At 47.8% G+C, this 16,753-nt stretch overlaps 1 protein-coding gene across 5 annotated transcripts in view; it reads right to left on the minus strand.

Annotated features, from left to right (window-relative positions):
• The window catches only part of LOC132830850 (tyrosine-protein kinase Fyn), a 280,910-nt gene that overhangs the window by 26,640 nt on the left and 237,517 nt on the right, over positions 1-16,753 (minus strand). For 3 of the 5 annotated variants that reach the window (XM_060848734.1, XM_060848743.1, XM_060848751.1), the window contains 2 exons: positions 16,061-16,225; positions 13,119-13,298 (listed from right to left, as the gene is read on the minus strand). In XM_060848734.1, the coding sequence (XP_060704717.1) occupies positions 13,119-13,298; positions 16,061-16,225 (345 nt within the window). Of the gene's footprint in view, positions 1-13,118; positions 13,299-15,482; positions 15,639-16,060; positions 16,226-16,753 lie in introns of all 5 variants that reach the window. The other 2 variants (XM_060848769.1, XM_060848760.1) reach the window with 2 other exon arrangements.

Raw genomic sequence — 16,753 nt, forward strand, 5'->3', positions numbered from 1 at the left:
AGTAGACTTTCCTTTTATTCTGTGGAATGCTGGTAACGATGCTGGGAAATATACCATGTTACTGGCTGCCAGCATTGCGTTAGATCCTTTCCTCTGTACTGTTCCAGTGATGGGCTCAGTTTTCCACACGATGAGGTAGTGCAGCTCAGAAATGCTGCTGCTTATGATTCTGCACTTTCTGATCCTAGTTCAGATCAGAGTACAGTACGTGTTACAACCCATTCAGTGGATTTCACTTCGACAGCTGGCATTAATTCTATCCAAGTATGAAATTGTATTGTTTTATGGGGATTAAAGCAGAACATTTCCCTGGTTTTATCAGGTATAGTGTTTCCACTAAGCCTAATTTATACAAGCAAACACAGGCTTTCATGTAACTAGAACCAAGTGTATTAACTAAATCTTCCCTCGCCGAAGGGTTAAGCTGCCTCCTCTTCCTCCCTGGAATGTGTTCTGGCAACAACAGGCAGGTACAACTTGGGTTTCTTAACATTATTCATCTCCTTGGTTGTTTGGGGGTGGGAGGGGGAGGTTGGCGGTCAGTCAGTTTGATATATTAGGCATCTTCTGTGGAGAGCATGAGGTAATGTGTTCGCTTAGCCTCATGGAAGCTCCATTCACAGCCGAGGTTATGAATGTGAGATTCTCACAATTCATTAGACATCAGTTTATCGGTGGATCTTGAAATCATTAAAAATCTCAGAAACAATGGTTTCTCAAAATCACTCTGGACATTGGCCTGATTTTCCTTCTCTTGCGAACCCCTATGCCCCCACAATCCCGAGCTAAAGAGCCCAATTCAAATGATGCTTGAGGTCAGTTTGTAAGCAATAAAAACAGAAAGTGTTGGAGAAATGCAGCAGGTTCAGCTGAAACTGTGTGGGGAGAGAGAAAAGTACCCAACTGGCGTCAGACCGTTACAGCTGATGCCAACTGGAGGAAATAAACAATCCGGGTTCCAGCCTGTGTTTTTGTGGTAGTCTTCCAAAGGGGCCTGCTCCTCGCAAACCAGGAAAGCCTTGACTGGGAGTAGGGAAAATGGCGCCAAGCACCGTCCCTCACCATCACATGACTCCACAGCAGTTTGGAACACATTTCAACAACAGTAGTAGACAGCAAAGAGAGTTAAACAGCAAGCTAAGCTTCATGAAATGTCTACAGCACTGTTCATGGATGACATAGCATTATTGTGTTTTCTGTTTCATTTAAACACCATGGCTTGGGAAAATTGGGAGGGCACATGGAGAGGGTGAATAGCCAAGATCTTTTCACCAGGGCAGAGGAATCCAAAGCTGGAGGGCCCTGGTTTAAGGTGAAAGCGGCAAGATTTAAAAGGGACCTGAGGGGTGACCATTTGATGCAGAGGGTGGTGCGAATGTGGAACGTGCTGCCAGAGGAAGTGGTAGAGGCTGGGACAATGACAACATTTAGAGTCATACAGTCGTACAAAATTAGAATAGACCCTTCAGTCCACCTAGTCCAAGCTAACCAGACATCCCAACCTGACTTAGTCCCATTTGTCAACATTGGTCCATATCACTCTAAACCCTTCCTGTTCACGTACCCATCCTGATGGCTTTTAAGTGTTGTAATTGTACTAGCCTCCATCACTTCCTCTGGCAGTTAGTTCCAGATATGCAGCATCCTCTGCGTGAGAAAGTTACCCCTCAGATCCTTTTTAAATCTTTTCCCTCTCACCATAAACTGATGCCCTCTAGTTTTGGACTCCCCAACCCTCGGAAAAAGGTCTTGGCTATTTATCCTATCCATACTGAATGATTTTATAAACCTCTGGAAGACCATCCCTTAGCCTCCGACGTTCCAGGGAAAGAAGCCCCAGGCTTTTTAGCCTCTCCCTATAATACAAACTCTCCAGTCCCAGCAACATCCTTAAAAAGCTTTTCTGCACCATCTCAAATTTAACAGCATCTTTCCTATAACAGGGACACCAGAATTGTACACAGTATTATAAAAATGGCCTCACTAATGTTCTGTACAGCTGTGACATGACCTCCCAACACCTAAACTCAATGCTCTGATAAATAAAAACACGTGTGTTCCTCACCATGCTGTCCTGCCCTGATTTGCCTTTCCAAAATGCAGCACCTCACATTTATCTAAAGTAACCTCCATCTACCACTCCTTGGCCCATCTGATCAAGATCCCATTGGACTGAGATAATCTTCTTCACTGTCCACTACACCAGCATCTCAGTGTCATCTGCAAACTTCCTAATGATATCTCCTTTATTCACATCCAAACATTGATATAATGACAAAAAGCAGTGGACCCAGCACTGATCCTTATGGCACACCGCTGGTCACAGGCCTCCAGTCTGTAAAGCATACCTCTACCACCATCCTCGGTCTCCTTTGAGCCGGTTCTCTATTCAGTTGAATGGCTCCCCCTGGATCTCATGTAATCTAATCTTATTAACCAGTCTACCATGTGGAATTTTGTCGAATGCTTTGCTGAAGCCCATATAGACAACGTCTACCACTCTGCCTTCATCAATCACCTTTGTCACCTCTTCAAAAGACTCAAAAAAGACATTTGGAGAGGTAGGTGGTAAGGATTTGTTTAGAGGGATACGAGCAAACTCGGACAAATGGGACTAATTTAGTTTCGGAATCCTGTTTGGCATGGATGAGTTGGGCTGAAGGATCTGTTTCTGTGTTATATGACTCTATGACCATGTTATTTCTTTTAAACATTTAAGGGCATTGTTATTTAACAATTCTAGTGTAATTAATCTTTCTGCTGTAATGTTCACTGTTTTTCAATGACTCCGAGCGAGTGAATGCAGGTGAACGGGTATGTGAGGAAGTGGACCGGAGGGTGAAGCAAGTGGTTAGCATGACATCTGAATAGACAGGCACCTGGGTATGATGGTGTTGGGCAGAATGACAGCTGGATGGATTGATTTATTGCCAGACAATCTGGTTGGCATGGCGATGGATGGTTAACATGGCAGGTTGGTGAAGCTGTGGGGGGAGTGTGACTCGGGCAGTGGGTGGGTCAGTCAGGAGCTTTGGGGAGAGGGTGTTGACAGTGGGCGAGGGTGTGAGAGAGGGGAGTATGACTCGGGCAGGGGGTGAGTCAGTCAGGGGTTTTGGGGATGGGTGTCGGCAGTGGGGGAGTGGGGGGGGCGGGGGGGAGTTTGATTCAGGCAGTGGGTGAGTCAGTCAGGGGTTTTGGGGAGAGGGTGTTGACAGTGGGCGAGGGTATGGATCAGGGGAGTGTGACTCGGGCAGGGGGTGGGTCAGTCAGGGGTTTTGGAGAGAGGGTGGGCAGTCAAAGAGTTTGACAAAGCGTTAGAGCAGGTTTTAATTCCTTTACCTTTCCCTGGGGAACTATTTGGGTCGTTGAATTAAAACTTTCCTTAGTGTCTGCCTCTACCTCAGAGTTAGAGACTCTTGAGGAGGGTTCCAGACGGCAGGTAAGTGCCTATTGAAAGTTAAACTTCTTTGGTTAATCACACACCGTCACACAGGTCAGGATCTCTGTAATAATCCTGCTGTACAATTCCAGTTTACATTCACACAGTGTACGTTATCAGAAAGTATGGGCTAGGCCAGCATTTACTGCCCATTCCAAAGGGCTGTTAAGGGTGAACCACATTGTTGTGGGTCTGGAGTTATGTGTAGCCCAGACCAGGTGAAGGTGGCAGTTTCCTTCCCTGAAGGACTTTAATGAACCAGATGGGTTTTCCCCCCCCCGACAATCGACAATGGATTCACGGTCATTATTAGACTCATAATTCCAGATTTTCTTTTAAAATTGAATTCAAATTCCACCATCTGCCATGGTAGGATTTGAACCCAGGTTCCCAGAACATTATCCTGGTGACTTGATTGACAGCCCATTGATAATACCACTCAGCCACCCCCTCCTCTAATGAGATGTAGAGAATAACACAGCTACTCCAACAGTGGCCGTAGCAGTTTCTGAGACAAACTTCAAACTCAATGTCATTTTCGGACTTTATCTGTACTGCAGCCAAACCCAGAATTACACTTAAAAATCAAAAACATTGAGGACGCTGTAAATTAGAAACAAAAACAGAAGTTGCTGGAAAAGCTCAGCCGGTCTGGCAGCATCTGTGAAGAGAAAGTAAAGTTGACATTTCGGGTCTGGTTCTGAGGAAGAGTCGCCAGACCGGCTGCGCTTTTCCAGCGACTTGTGTTCTTTGTTACAGAACTACATTTCTCGTTTTAATGTTCTTTGGTCCATTCTTATCATTGAAACGCATATATCTTCACTCTTGACCTACCAGAGTCCCAGCTCCATGTTGCCATGAAGGGCTCTCCTTCTGTCATCAAATGTGTACTTCACATTGCTCTGATCTGAAACAAAATTGTCACCTGCCTGTCCCCTCTTGTTCACTGACAACTTCCTACATCTCCCCACTGTTCGTAGGCTCCCTCTGACATTAATAAGGTCCCTTCTGAGTCTTTGCTCTTCTACATGGCCCTCCTCTGCAAATTCAGTCAAAGCCCAGGGCAGGAATTACAGATTGTATTCCAGGATAAGCTAATACTTTACACAAACTCGGCATTGTGAACTGCTCAATCCCTTGTGTCCTGTATCATCAGGAGTTACATTCATCATTCTCTCATTAATTAAGCACAATCTGGGCAGGAGGTTTGTATAGACAGGTTGGACTGAATGATCTCATTCTGTGCTGTAATCTTGATGTAATCTACGTAATTCACTTCTCACGCCCTATCTCCAGTGGGTCATTTATTAGTCAGTTGTCAAATTTGGCCAGGTCACTTGGCATTGGGTCCAGGGAGGAATCCAAAGGGGAAACTGTGCCATTTTCCCTCCTTTCTCACAAACCTAAGCCTCGAGTCCCAGAACAAACCAAGAATGACAACCAGCTGTGAAAGGCGAGTTGGTCTCAAGTGATAATGTAGCAGTTACACAGCTCAGCTACCTGAATCCGAACCCTCCCTATCAGTGAGACAGGCACTCTGAGGTTATTTCCAAGTGCGATTGCCAAATGATCAGCCCTGCTTTATTGCAGATTCACGCCCACCAAGAACAGCACAAGACTGGGTTAATACACCTGAAAAAAAAAACCCTTCGATCTCCTGCCTTCCCAATGTGTTTTCTTTCTGAAAAGGGAATCATTTTGCTTCTTTGGAGAAGAGATCACAATCACCTGATGAAGGAGCAGCACTCCGAAAGCTAGTGCTTCTCAATAAACCTGTTGGACTCTAACCTGGTATCGTGTGACTTTTAACTTTCTCTGATATAAGGCAGGCGCACAAGGAGCCCTCCAATAAGCATTAGGGAACTGCAAGAGACCACATGACGGAACGCGCAGGAGGTCAATGATTGTGACTCACTGTGGGATTGAGGGATGTGTCCGCACTGCCCCTGGATATTAATCTGCTTCTAAATCAGACAAATCTTAAACCATCCTGAACAAAGTCACACTGGAGATGCAAGAAAGGGATGGGAGCTCAGGAAGGAGGTCAAGTTACTCTCTCAAGGAGCGGTTGCCATGTATGGAAAGGACATGGGATAATATGTTTGAGATTTCTTGCACCTCTTGTTGGAAACCTTTCAGCTTCAGGGCACCTTCACCCCTCCTCCTTGAAGAGCTCAGAATAACACACAAACATTTATTGTAGATTCCTTTAATGACATATTGATCCTGTCTCTCAACATAAGAACCTATTGACTAGGCAGGCCATTCAGCCCCTCAAACCTTCTCTGCCATTTAATACAATCATGGCCGATCTCATCTCAACCTCAACCCCACTTTCCTGCTGCTCCACAAACCCTTCAATCTGGTACTAATTACAAACCTGTTCATCTCCTCCTTAAATATATTCAGTGTCCTGGCACCATCACCTCCTGGGAGGGTGAATTCCACAGATTCACGACCCTTTGAAAGAAGCAATGTCTCCCTTACTCTATTTTAACTCAGACACCCCTTACATTTTCGGTCACCCCAAAAGGGGAATCATCATTTGTGCATCCACTTTGTCAATTACCTCTTTGTTATCTGTCCTTGGAAGCTCTCTCATGCTTTCATTAAAGTAGGTTAGTATCATTGCATGCGTTAACTAGATACATTCATTGAATTGGAAGAATAACTGACAGCAATATCGTACACATCCACATTAAATCACAGCAACTTTATCAGCCAGTTCCTCAATGATGCCTGGTTTGGTTTCTTTCTTAGAGACAAGAAAGAAGCTGCAGATGCTGGAGTCCAAGGTAGACAGGTAGGAGGCTGGGGGAACACAGCAAGGCAGGCAGCATCAGGAGGGAGAGGGACACAGCAAGGCAGGCAGCATCAGGAGGCTGGGGGAACACAGCAAGGCAGGCAGCATCAGGAGGCTGGGGGAACACAGCAAGGCAGGCAGCATCAGGAGGCTGGGGGAACACAGCAAGGCAGGCAGCATCAGGAGGTAGTCCTGAAGAAGGGTTACACCCGAAACGTTGACTTCTCCGCCTCCTGATGCTGCCTGCCTTGCTGTGTTCCCTCTCCCTCCTGACGCTGCCTGCCTTGCTGTGTTCCCTCTCCCTCCTGATGCTGCCTGCCTTGCTGTGTTCCCCCACCCTCCTGATGCTGCCTGCCTTGCTGTGTTCCCTCTCCTTCCTGATGCTGCCTGCTTTGCTGTGTTCCCTCTCCCTCCTGATGCTGCCTGCCTTGCTGTGTCCCTCTCCCTCCTGATGCTGCCTGCCTTGCTGTGTTCCCCCACCATCCTGATGCTGCCTGCCTTGCTGTGTTCCCCCACCATCCTGAAGCTGCCTGCCTTGCTGTGTTCCCCCACCCTCCTGATGCTGCCTGCCTTGCTGTGTTCCCTCTCCCTCCTGATGCTGCCTGCCTTGCTGTGTTCCCCCACCATCCTGACGCTGCCTGCCTTGCTGTGTTCCCTCTCCCTCCTGATGCTGCCTGCCTTGCTGTGTCCCTCTCCCTCCTGATGCTGCCTGCCTTGCTGTGTTCCTCTCCCTCCTGATGCTGCCTGCCTTGCTGTGTTCCCTCTCCCTCCTGATGCTGCCTGCGTTGCTGTGTTCCCCCAGCCTCCTGATGCTGCCTGCCTTGCTGTGTTCCCTCTCCCTCCTGATGCTGCCTGCCTTGCTGTGTTCCCCCAGCCTCCTGATGCTGCCTGCCTTGCTGTGTTCCCTCTCCCTCCTGATGCTGCCTGCCTTGCTGTGTTCCCTCTCCCTCCTGACGCTGCCTGCCTTGCTGTGTCCCTCTCCCTCCTGACGCTGCCTGCCTTGCTGTGTTCCCTCTCCCTCCTGATGCTGCCTGCCTTGCTGTGTTCCCTCTCCCTCCTGATGCTGCCTGCCTTGCTGTGTCCCTCTCCCTCCTGATGCTGCCTGCCTTGCTGTGTTCCCTCACCCTCCTGATGCTGCCTGCCTTGCTGTGTTCCCCCACCCTCCTGATGCTGCCTGCCTTGCTGTGTTCCCTCACCCTCCTGACGCTGCCTGCCTTGCTGTGTCCCTCTCCCTCCTGACGCTGCCTGCCTTGCTGTGTTCCCTCTCCCTCCTGATGCTGCCTGCCTTGCTGTGTTCCCTCTCCCTCCTGACGCTGCCTGCCTTGCTGTGTCCCTCTCCCTCCTGACGCTGCCTGCCTTGCTGTGTTCCCTCTCCCTCCTGATGCTGCCTGCCTTGCTGTGTTCCCTCTCCCTCCTGATGCTGCCTGCCTTGCTGTGTCCCTCTCCCTCCTGATGCTGCCTGCCTTGCTGTGTTCCCCCACCATCCTGATGCTGCCTGCCTAGCTGTGTTCCCCCACCATCCTGACGCTGCCTGCCTTGCTGTGTTCCCCCACCATCCTGACGCTGCCTGCCTTGCTGTGTTCCCCCACCATCCTGACGCTGCCTGCCTTGCTGTGTTCCCTCACCCTCCTGATGCTGCCTGCCTTGCTGTGTTCCCCCACCCTCCTGATGCTGCCTGCCTTGCTGTGTTCCCTCACCCTCCTGACGCTGCCTGCCTTGCTGTGTCCCTCTCCCTCCTGACGCTGCCTGCCTTGCTGTGTTCCCCCACCATCCTGACGCTGCCTGCCTTGCTGTGTTCCCTCACCCTCCTGATGCTGCCTGCCTTGCTGTGTTCCCCCACCCTCCTGATGCTGCCTGCCTTGCTGTGTTCCCTCACCCTCCTGACGCTGCCTGCCTTGCTGTGTCCCTCTCCCTCCTGACGCTGCCTGCCTTGCTGTGTTCCTCTCCCTCCTGATGCTGCCTGCCTTGCTGTGTTCCCTCTCCCTCCTGATGCTGCCTGCCTTGCTGTGCTCCCCCAGCCTCCTGATGCTGCCTGCCTTGCTGTGTTCCCCCAGTCTCCTGATGCTGCCTGCCTTGCTGTGTTCCCTCTCCCTCCTGATGCTGCCTGCCTTGTTGTGTTCCCCCAGCCTCCTGATGCTGCCTGCTTTGCTGTGTCCCTCTCCCTCCTGATGCTGCCTGCCTTGCTGTGCTCCCCCAGCCTCCTGATGCTGCCTGCTTTGCTGTGTTCCCCCAGCCTCCTGATGCTGCCTGCTTTGCTGTGTCCCTCTCCCTCCTGATGCTGCCTGCCTTGCTGTGCTCCCCCAGCCTCCTAATGCTGCCTGCCTTGCTGTGTTCCCTCTCCCTCCTGATGCTGCCTGCCTTGCTGTGTTCCCCCACCCTCCTGATGCTGCCTGCCTTGCTGTGTTCCCCCAGCCTCCTGATGCTGCCTGCCTTGCTGTGCTCCCCCAGCCTCCTGATGCTGCCTGCTTTGCTGTGTCCCTCTCCCTCCTGATGCTGCCTGCCTTGCTGTGCTCCCCCAGCCTCCTGATGCTGCCTGCCTTGCTGTGTTCCCTCTCCCTCCTGATGCTGCCTGCCTTGCTGTGTTCCCCCACCCTCCTGATGCTGCCTGCCTTGCTGTGTTCCCCCAGCCTCCTGATGCTGCCTGCCTTGCTGTGCTCCCCCAGCCTCCTGATGCTGCCTGCCTTGCTGTGCTCCCTCTCCCTCCTGATGCTGCCTGCCTTGCTGTGCTCCCCCAGCCTCCTGATGCTGCCTGCCTTGCTGTGTTCCCTCACCATCCTGATGCTGCCTGCCTTGCTGTGTTCCCCCAGCCTCCTGATGCTGCCTGCCTTGCTGTGTTCCCTCTCCCTCCTGATGCTGCCTGCCTTTGTTTCTTTCTTCAGCAAATGTTCTCCCTGACAGAGTCACACACAATTGAAACTGAAAGAGGACTAGCTAAGCTGAAATGAAATGTTACACTTGCATTCAGCTGAACCGGGACATCATTCTGACTGCAGTACGCTAGTGTATTGCGACTGGGTTTGAAGGGACCACCTTCAGTTTAGAACCCAACAATATAAGACCCTCCTTTCTTGCAGCGGCAAGGTCTGGCTTTGTGGGCTCAAACCGGTTGTTTCTGCACTGATGTATTTTCCTCAAAATTTGATTTTAAACAAAAACCAGAACCTGCGTTAGTTAAAAGATGCCTCATGTCAGAATTACCAACCGCTCCAGGTGAGAACCACTATGATTATTTAACGGCTACCAAGCACATTTCCATTTTAATTCTGATAAACTGAGCTGGATTTGCTGTCTGGAAACTGAGAAAACAAGAGGTCACTTCACTGGTTTGTCAAATGTCTGCTTCAGAAATGTAGTGGATAAATTGGCTTTTTTCAACGTTTCATGTAAATTAAGAATGAAGATTATAGAGTTATGTAACATTTCTTGATACTCAACACCCACACTGAATAATAATGATAACAGGTGTCAGATCTTACGTTGGGAGAGCACTGCCTCACATTTACCATAGTCTTGGAGAATGAAAGGAGCAGTTACTGAGGGAAGATATTTAATTGGGGAAAAGGAAATTATGGCGCTGTCAGACAGAAGTTGGGAAGTACAGACTGGGAGCAATTGTTCCACAGTAAAGGCACAGCAGGCATGTGGAGACTATTTAAGGAGCAGTTGTTGTGAGTGATGCACACATTTGTTCCTTTGAGACAGGTAAAAAGGGGTAAGATTAAGGAACGTTGGATGACGAGAACAGAGGAGCTTCTCGTCAAAAGGAAGAAGGCAGCTTATGTAAGGTGGAGGGAGCAAGGATCTAGCACAGCTTTAGAGAATTACAGGCCTACTAGAAAGGAGCTCAGAAGTGGACTGACAAGAGCCAGAAGAGGGCACGAGAAAGGCTTGGCAAGAAGGATTTGGAAGAATCCAAAGGCATTTTACTCATACATGAGGAATAAGTGAATGCTCAGAGAGAAGGTAGGGCCAATCAAAGATAGGAACTTGTGCATGGAGTCTGAGCAGATAGGGGAAGCCCTAAATGAGTTTTTTGATTTGGTTTTCACCAAGGAAAGGGAATTTGTTATAAATGAAAACTGAGAGGAACTGGGATACATTCTGACCAGATCAAGATTGATGAAGTTGATGTGCTAGAAATTTTGGAAAACATTAAGATTGATAAGTCCCCAGGGCCAGACCAGATTTATCCTAGGCTGCTCCGGGAGGCAAGAAAGGAGGTTGCTAAGCCGCTGGCGAGGATCTTTGCTTCCACACTCTCCACAGGAGTCATACCAGAGGATTGGAAGGAGGTGAATGCTGTTCCTCTTTTCGAGGAGGGTAATAGGGAAATCCCTGGCAATTATAGACCAGTCAGTCTTATGTTTGTGGTTAGCAAAGTTTTGGAAAGAATTCTGAGGGATAGGACTTACGATTATTTGGCAAAGCATAGTGTGATTAAAGGCAGTCAGCATGGCTTTGTGAGGGGCAGGTCATGCATCACAAATCTTATTGAGTTCTTTGAGGAGGTGTCAAGACAGGTTGATGACGATAGAGCAGTGGATGTGGTGTATATGGACTTCAGCAAGGCATTTGATAGGGTTCCCCATGGTAGGCTCATTCATAAAGTCAGGAAGTATGGGATACAGTGGGATTTGGCTATCTAGATTCAGAATTGGCTGGCTGATAGAAGGCAGAGAGTGGTTGTCGATGGAAAGTGTTCTCTGCCTGGAGGTCAGTGTTGAGTGGGGTCCTGCAGGGCTCTGTACTTGGCCCTCTGCTCTTTGTAGTTTTCATAAATGACTTGGATGAGGAGATTGAGGGGTGGGTTAGTAAGTTTGCAGATGACAATAAGGTTGGAGGTGTTGTCGATAGTATAGAGGGCTACTGCAGGCTGCAGCATGACATAGACAGGATGCAGAGCTGGGCTGAGAAATGGTAGATGGAGTTCAACCTGGATAAATGCGAAGTGATGTATTTTGGAAGGTTGAACTCGTATGCAGAATATAGGATTAATGACAGGGTTCTTGGCAATGTGGAGGAATAGAGGGATCTGGGTGTTCAAGTACATAGATCCCTCAAAGTTGCCACCCAAGTGGTTAGGGTGTTTTGGTTTTCACTAACAGGGGGATCGAGTTTAAGAGTTGTGAGGTTTTGCTACAGCTGTACAAGTCCCTGGTGAGACCACACTTGGAATATTGTGTCCAGTTCTAGTCACCCTACTGTAGGAAAGATACAGAGGCCTTGGAGACGGTGCAAAGAAAGTTTACCAGGATGCTGCCTGGACTGGAGGGCTTGCCTTATGAAGAAAGGATGAATAAGCCCAGACTTTTCTCTCTGGAGAGAAGGAGGAAGAGAGGAGACCTGATCGAGGTATACAAGATAATGAGAGGAATCGATGGAGTCAATATCCGGAGACTTTTCCCCAGGGCAGGACTGACTGGTATGAGAGGTCATAGTTTTAAGATATTAGGAGGAAGGTATAAAGGAGATGTCAGAGGTAGGTTCTTTACGCAGAGGGTTGTGAAAGCAGGGGATGTGTTGTCACTGTGGTGGTGGAAGCAGAGTCATTAGGGACATTTAAGCGACTGCTGGACATGCACGTGGATAGCGGTGAGTCGAGGGGTGTGTAGGTTAAGTTATTATATTTTACACCTCGGCACAACATCGTGGGCCAAAGGGCCTGTTCTGTGCTGTACACTTCTATGTTCTAACTTCTAACAATAATCAGTTTTACACAGGGATCAGTGCTGGGTCCACTTTTGTTTGTCATTTATATAAATGATTTAGATGAGAATATAAAAGCATGGTTAGTAAGTTTGCAGATAACAGCAAACTTGGTGGTATAGTGGACAGTGAAGAAAGTTACTGAGATTGCAAAGAAATTTTGATCATTCAGGTAAATGGGCTGAAGTGTGGCAGGTGGAGTTTAATTTGAATAAATATATTGCACTTCGGTAAAACAAATGGCAAGACTTACACAATTTAAAGTAAGGCTTCAGTTAGTGTTGTAGAACAGAGAGACATAGGTGTCGAGGTCCATAATTCTTTGAAGTTTGTGTCACATATAGATAGGTGGTTCAGAAGGTGTTTAGCATGCTTGGCTTCATTGCTCAGACCTTTGAGTGTAGGAGTTGGGACATTATGTTGAGGGCGTACAGCACTTTGGTGAGGCCTCTTCTGGAATACTGTGTCCAGTTCTGGTCGCCCTCATAAAAGAAGATTATTATGAAGCTGGAGAGGGTTCAGAAGAGATTTACCAGGATGTTGCCAGGAATGGAGGGTTTGAGCTATGAGGAGAGGCTGGATAGGTTGGGGCGTTTTTCATTGGAGCATAGGAGGTTGAGAGGTGACTGAATCGAGATCTATAAAATCATGATAAGGTGAACGGGAAGTGTATCTTCCCTAGGGGAGGGGATTTCAAAGCTGAGGGCATATTTTTAAGGTGAAAGAGAAAACTTTTAAAAAGACATAAAAGTCCAAATTGTTTTACACAAGGAGTGGTTTGTGTTTGGAATGAATTTCCAGAGGAAGTGGTGGATACAGGTATAGTTATAACATTTAAAAGATATTTAGGTGAGTACATGTATAAGAAATGTTGGGAGGGATAAGGGCTAAGTGCAGGCAGGTGGGGCAAGTTTAGCTTGGGATCACATTCGGCATGGACAGGTTGGACCAAAGGATCTGTTTCTGTGCTATATGACTCTATAGCTCTGTGATACAAAAACATTGCAGATATTTCTTTTGGTCAATGTTTTTGTGTACATTTCTAATTTACCCCAAACTTGAGTCAAGGCCCCAGGCACCACTGAGAAGGAATGGAAACTCAATTCTAAACGGGCTGATATCTTGCTTCTCTGAATGAGGAGTATTAAGTCCAGCAGAAAACGGTTTTACCTTTACTCATGTACTCAGTGACGATGTAGATAGGCTCTTCGGAGACCACAGCATAAAGCTGAACCAACTTGTCATGTCTTAATTTCTTCATGATCTGTGCTTCCTCTAGGAAGGACTCAGGAGACATGGTGCCCGGTTTCAGAGTCTTCACTGCAACTTTCGTGGTTCCATTCCAAGTACCTTCGCCAAAAACCGCAAGAGAAAAAAGTTCAATTTACGGGAATGTAAAATGCTTAAAAGAAGTGAAATGACAAAGGTCACAAAAACAACTGAGTGCTAAGTTCATAATAAGTAATGACTTGGTTAGTTTTGAGACCAGTGTTTTTATAGGATACAGCCATTTATTTTATTCAAGCAGTTGTTTTAAGAGGGGTTTTTCAGCCAGGATCTGTCTGCATGCCTGTATCTTTACTGATTAATAGCAAAACACATGCAGTAATCAAGTCAGAATTACAGCGGTTTCAGATCGTCATTTTAGATCGAGCAGTAAAACTGATTTATGGACCATGGTTAAGCTAATGTGACATGCTGTTAAAACATTGTGTGGTGGATCACATGATGAAACTCTGGTGATGCCAACCCATTCATACCCGATGTCAAAATGGTACATTTAGAAGTCCAACTTGGTTTGAAGTGTGGGGACAAAGACCTAAATGGAGTTGAAAGACTCAGCTCTGTTTCACAGCAGGCATGGGGGGAGCGGGGAGTGGGGGTCAGTTAGCCTGCCTGTTCTGATGCATGTGACATTGACAGGTGAGCAAATGGCCTCCTCCTTCTCTAACAGCACGTCATATGGACAGAAAAGAGACAAGCCTTCAATGGGAACATAAGGCCTCATCAGGAATATTGCCCAGATTCAGCAGCGTGATTCTAGGGCTCAAAGGGTTAAATTGTGAGGCCATGTTGTACAAACATGGCTGGTATTTGCTTGAGCTTAAAATATTGATCTAACTGAGCTATCACATTGAGGTATCCTACGTTCTGCAGATCAACAAGCAATGGAACTGTCAAACAATTAGAGGAAACTCAAGCCAGCACCTTCCAAACCCATTACCCCTATAGTCCAGGAGGACAAGGGCAGCAGGTTTATGGGAACACCCCCAGCTACAAGTTCCCCACCAAGCCACTCACCATCCTGATTTGGAGATGTATCAACGTTGGTGGGTCACTATTCTGGCATTCCCTTTCTAACATTGTGGGGTTGGGGGGAGGCAGGGGGTAACTTAACCCAACAGTTCAAGAAGACAGCTCACCACCACTTTTGCCAGGGATGGGTGATAAATGATGACCTAGTCACCAATGCCCAGATCCTGAGAAAGAGATTTTTAAAGTTTGCTATTGGTCAGGAGAGCTTCCAATGCCTACATTGGCACCTCTCATGAGGGTAGCTTCAAACTGGGACCTTCAGGGGCATAATGATGAATAGCAGAAGGCCCTCTGGTCCATCCAAGTTGTCTTGACAATTTGCCTGATATTGTGCATCAGAATATGAACACTCCCCAACCACCTCAACCTGGTAATTCTCAGTAATTTGGTGGAAATACGGCTGGGAAGTTCTCCTTCACTCTGTACATGGAGAGCCAAGGACTCTCCCAAGGTTTCCATCTGGGGAAGGATGGCATGGCAGATTATGGAGCTGGAAGTTGCACGAGGTGCCAGGATTCCACCAGACACAAACGTGGGCCTGAGTTGGTAGCAGTGGGAAAACCACCTGCTGGGCAAAGTCAGGACAATCCCAGCTCCAAGCCGTCGCCCTGGGAAATTCCGGCAGGAATCTCACCTTTTGTGTTCAGTCTGGGAAAGGTCGAAGGTTCAAAGGAGATCATTCAGGTCCTCAAACCTGCTTTGTCACACAAGTAGATTCAGGCCCGAGTTTGTGCTGGAGGTGCTTCTGCAACTTTACTGACTAGAAATCCATCCCAATCAGGTTTGAAATGGTCATTTGCCACCCAGACCCGAAGGCACTTCAGGTGAGGGATTTAACTTTTCACCACATTCTTGCAGTGTGAAGGAGTGAGTGGCATCACCCCAGAACAGTCCAGCTTTGGCTTTCAAATTATGCCTCCTAGCTCTGGACTCCAGGCCCAGGAAGTTGGCGCCTGTTTTGGGGGTGGGTTTGTTTGATTTAGAACAGTGTTCCCTGTAACGACTGCCCTTTGACACATGACGCACAGTGTGTTCCACATTAAAGATCAATTAATACCATGAAACGCGGCTGGCGAAGTGTTACCCAGAACCGCACCCAGCTTTCCTGGCTGCCTTTTGATTAATGGGAGCCTTGCGTTTCTCAAAGTTTGGATGAATTTTGAAAAAAAAAACAAGGAAGATCTTAAGGTTAGAGAAGAGAGCTTCTGAGCACCTTACCAGACCAAACATCGGCGAAACATCCCTGACCAAGCTTTCTCTCCAAGTATAGGGATTCCCGTACAATTTCCCAAGAATCTTTAGCTAATCCAACAGTTTGCGGGATCATGTTTGTACAAACCGTTGTTAAGTTATAGCACAAACCATCAGCTGACTCTACGGAGAATGGATGCAATGGGAACAGGATTTAAAATTTAATGAAGCGCATGCAGTCAGGAGGATGGAAGTTGGAGTCTCAAAGTGCAGTTCATTGTTGGATTGTCCCAGGAATTCAATCAGTAATTCCCAAATTTTCAAAAGTCCACCAATGTGGACTTTTTACTGGTCTATAATCATTTCCAAATGAGACCTGAATTGGTTGTCATGGTTACCTCCTCAGAAAGAGCCAATATCTTGCATGAAACTCCAGGTATTCTTAACTGAATGCACTGACCACATTTAAGATTGGAGTCAAACTCATGCACACAGTGAACCTCCTCCATCTTCCATTACTTCCTGTATGTAAACCAGTGCCCCTATCTCCCAGGTGCCTGGGAGTGGAGGGGGTGGGGAACTGCAGAACAGTTCTAACTTCATACCCATCCAGACTTCCCCAAACTGCCCATTTCCCAGCCTCTTGATTAACTGCAGAGATTCTCGGGGAATTTCCCACACGTCTTTGGTTTTCACAGAGAGGTCAGCAAGCCTCGGCATACCCTTATGGCAGGCTACCACCAGGCGACAGCAGAGACCTGCAGCTCGTTCTGCAGAGGAGGGGTGGGTAAGGGGGGGGGGGGGGGGGGGGGGGGGTTTAGGAGAGTCGGTGGAACATAAGCCGCACAGTAAGAGGGAAAAGAGAAAGAGAGGCAAATAAATAGTACAGGATTTCTGTGACATTGACAAGAGCAAAATGGAACAAGTCAATCTCTCTGGCAAGCACCTGCTGCATTGTTTTCACCGTGACTAATTGAGCTGTGGGCTTTAGAATTAACTCAGATTGACTGGCAAAGCACCCTTTAACTATTTGCTTGCAGGGTGCAGGCAATTCATTTAAGTCAGCAGATTTTTCTCAGACTATGAGGAGGGCAACGTTGAGGGGAGACAATGAGCTCAATAGCACGATCGCTATACTTGGGGGACTCATCATTGCCCTCTGGCCTATCCAGTGACATCTGTACTGCGTGAACAAATTTTTAAAAACTCTCAGGTTGTTGCTGAGTGTTTTTGGGCAGGGGCTGGGGTAGGTCGGGGAAGAGATCGCTGATTGTGATGATGATTTTCAAAACCAGATT

The sequence above is a fragment of the Hemiscyllium ocellatum genome, chromosome 3, assembly GCF_020745735.1.
Source record: "Hemiscyllium ocellatum isolate sHemOce1 chromosome 3, sHemOce1.pat.X.cur, whole genome shotgun sequence".
NCBI classification, from domain to species: domain Eukaryota; kingdom Metazoa; phylum Chordata; class Chondrichthyes; order Orectolobiformes; family Hemiscylliidae; genus Hemiscyllium; species Hemiscyllium ocellatum.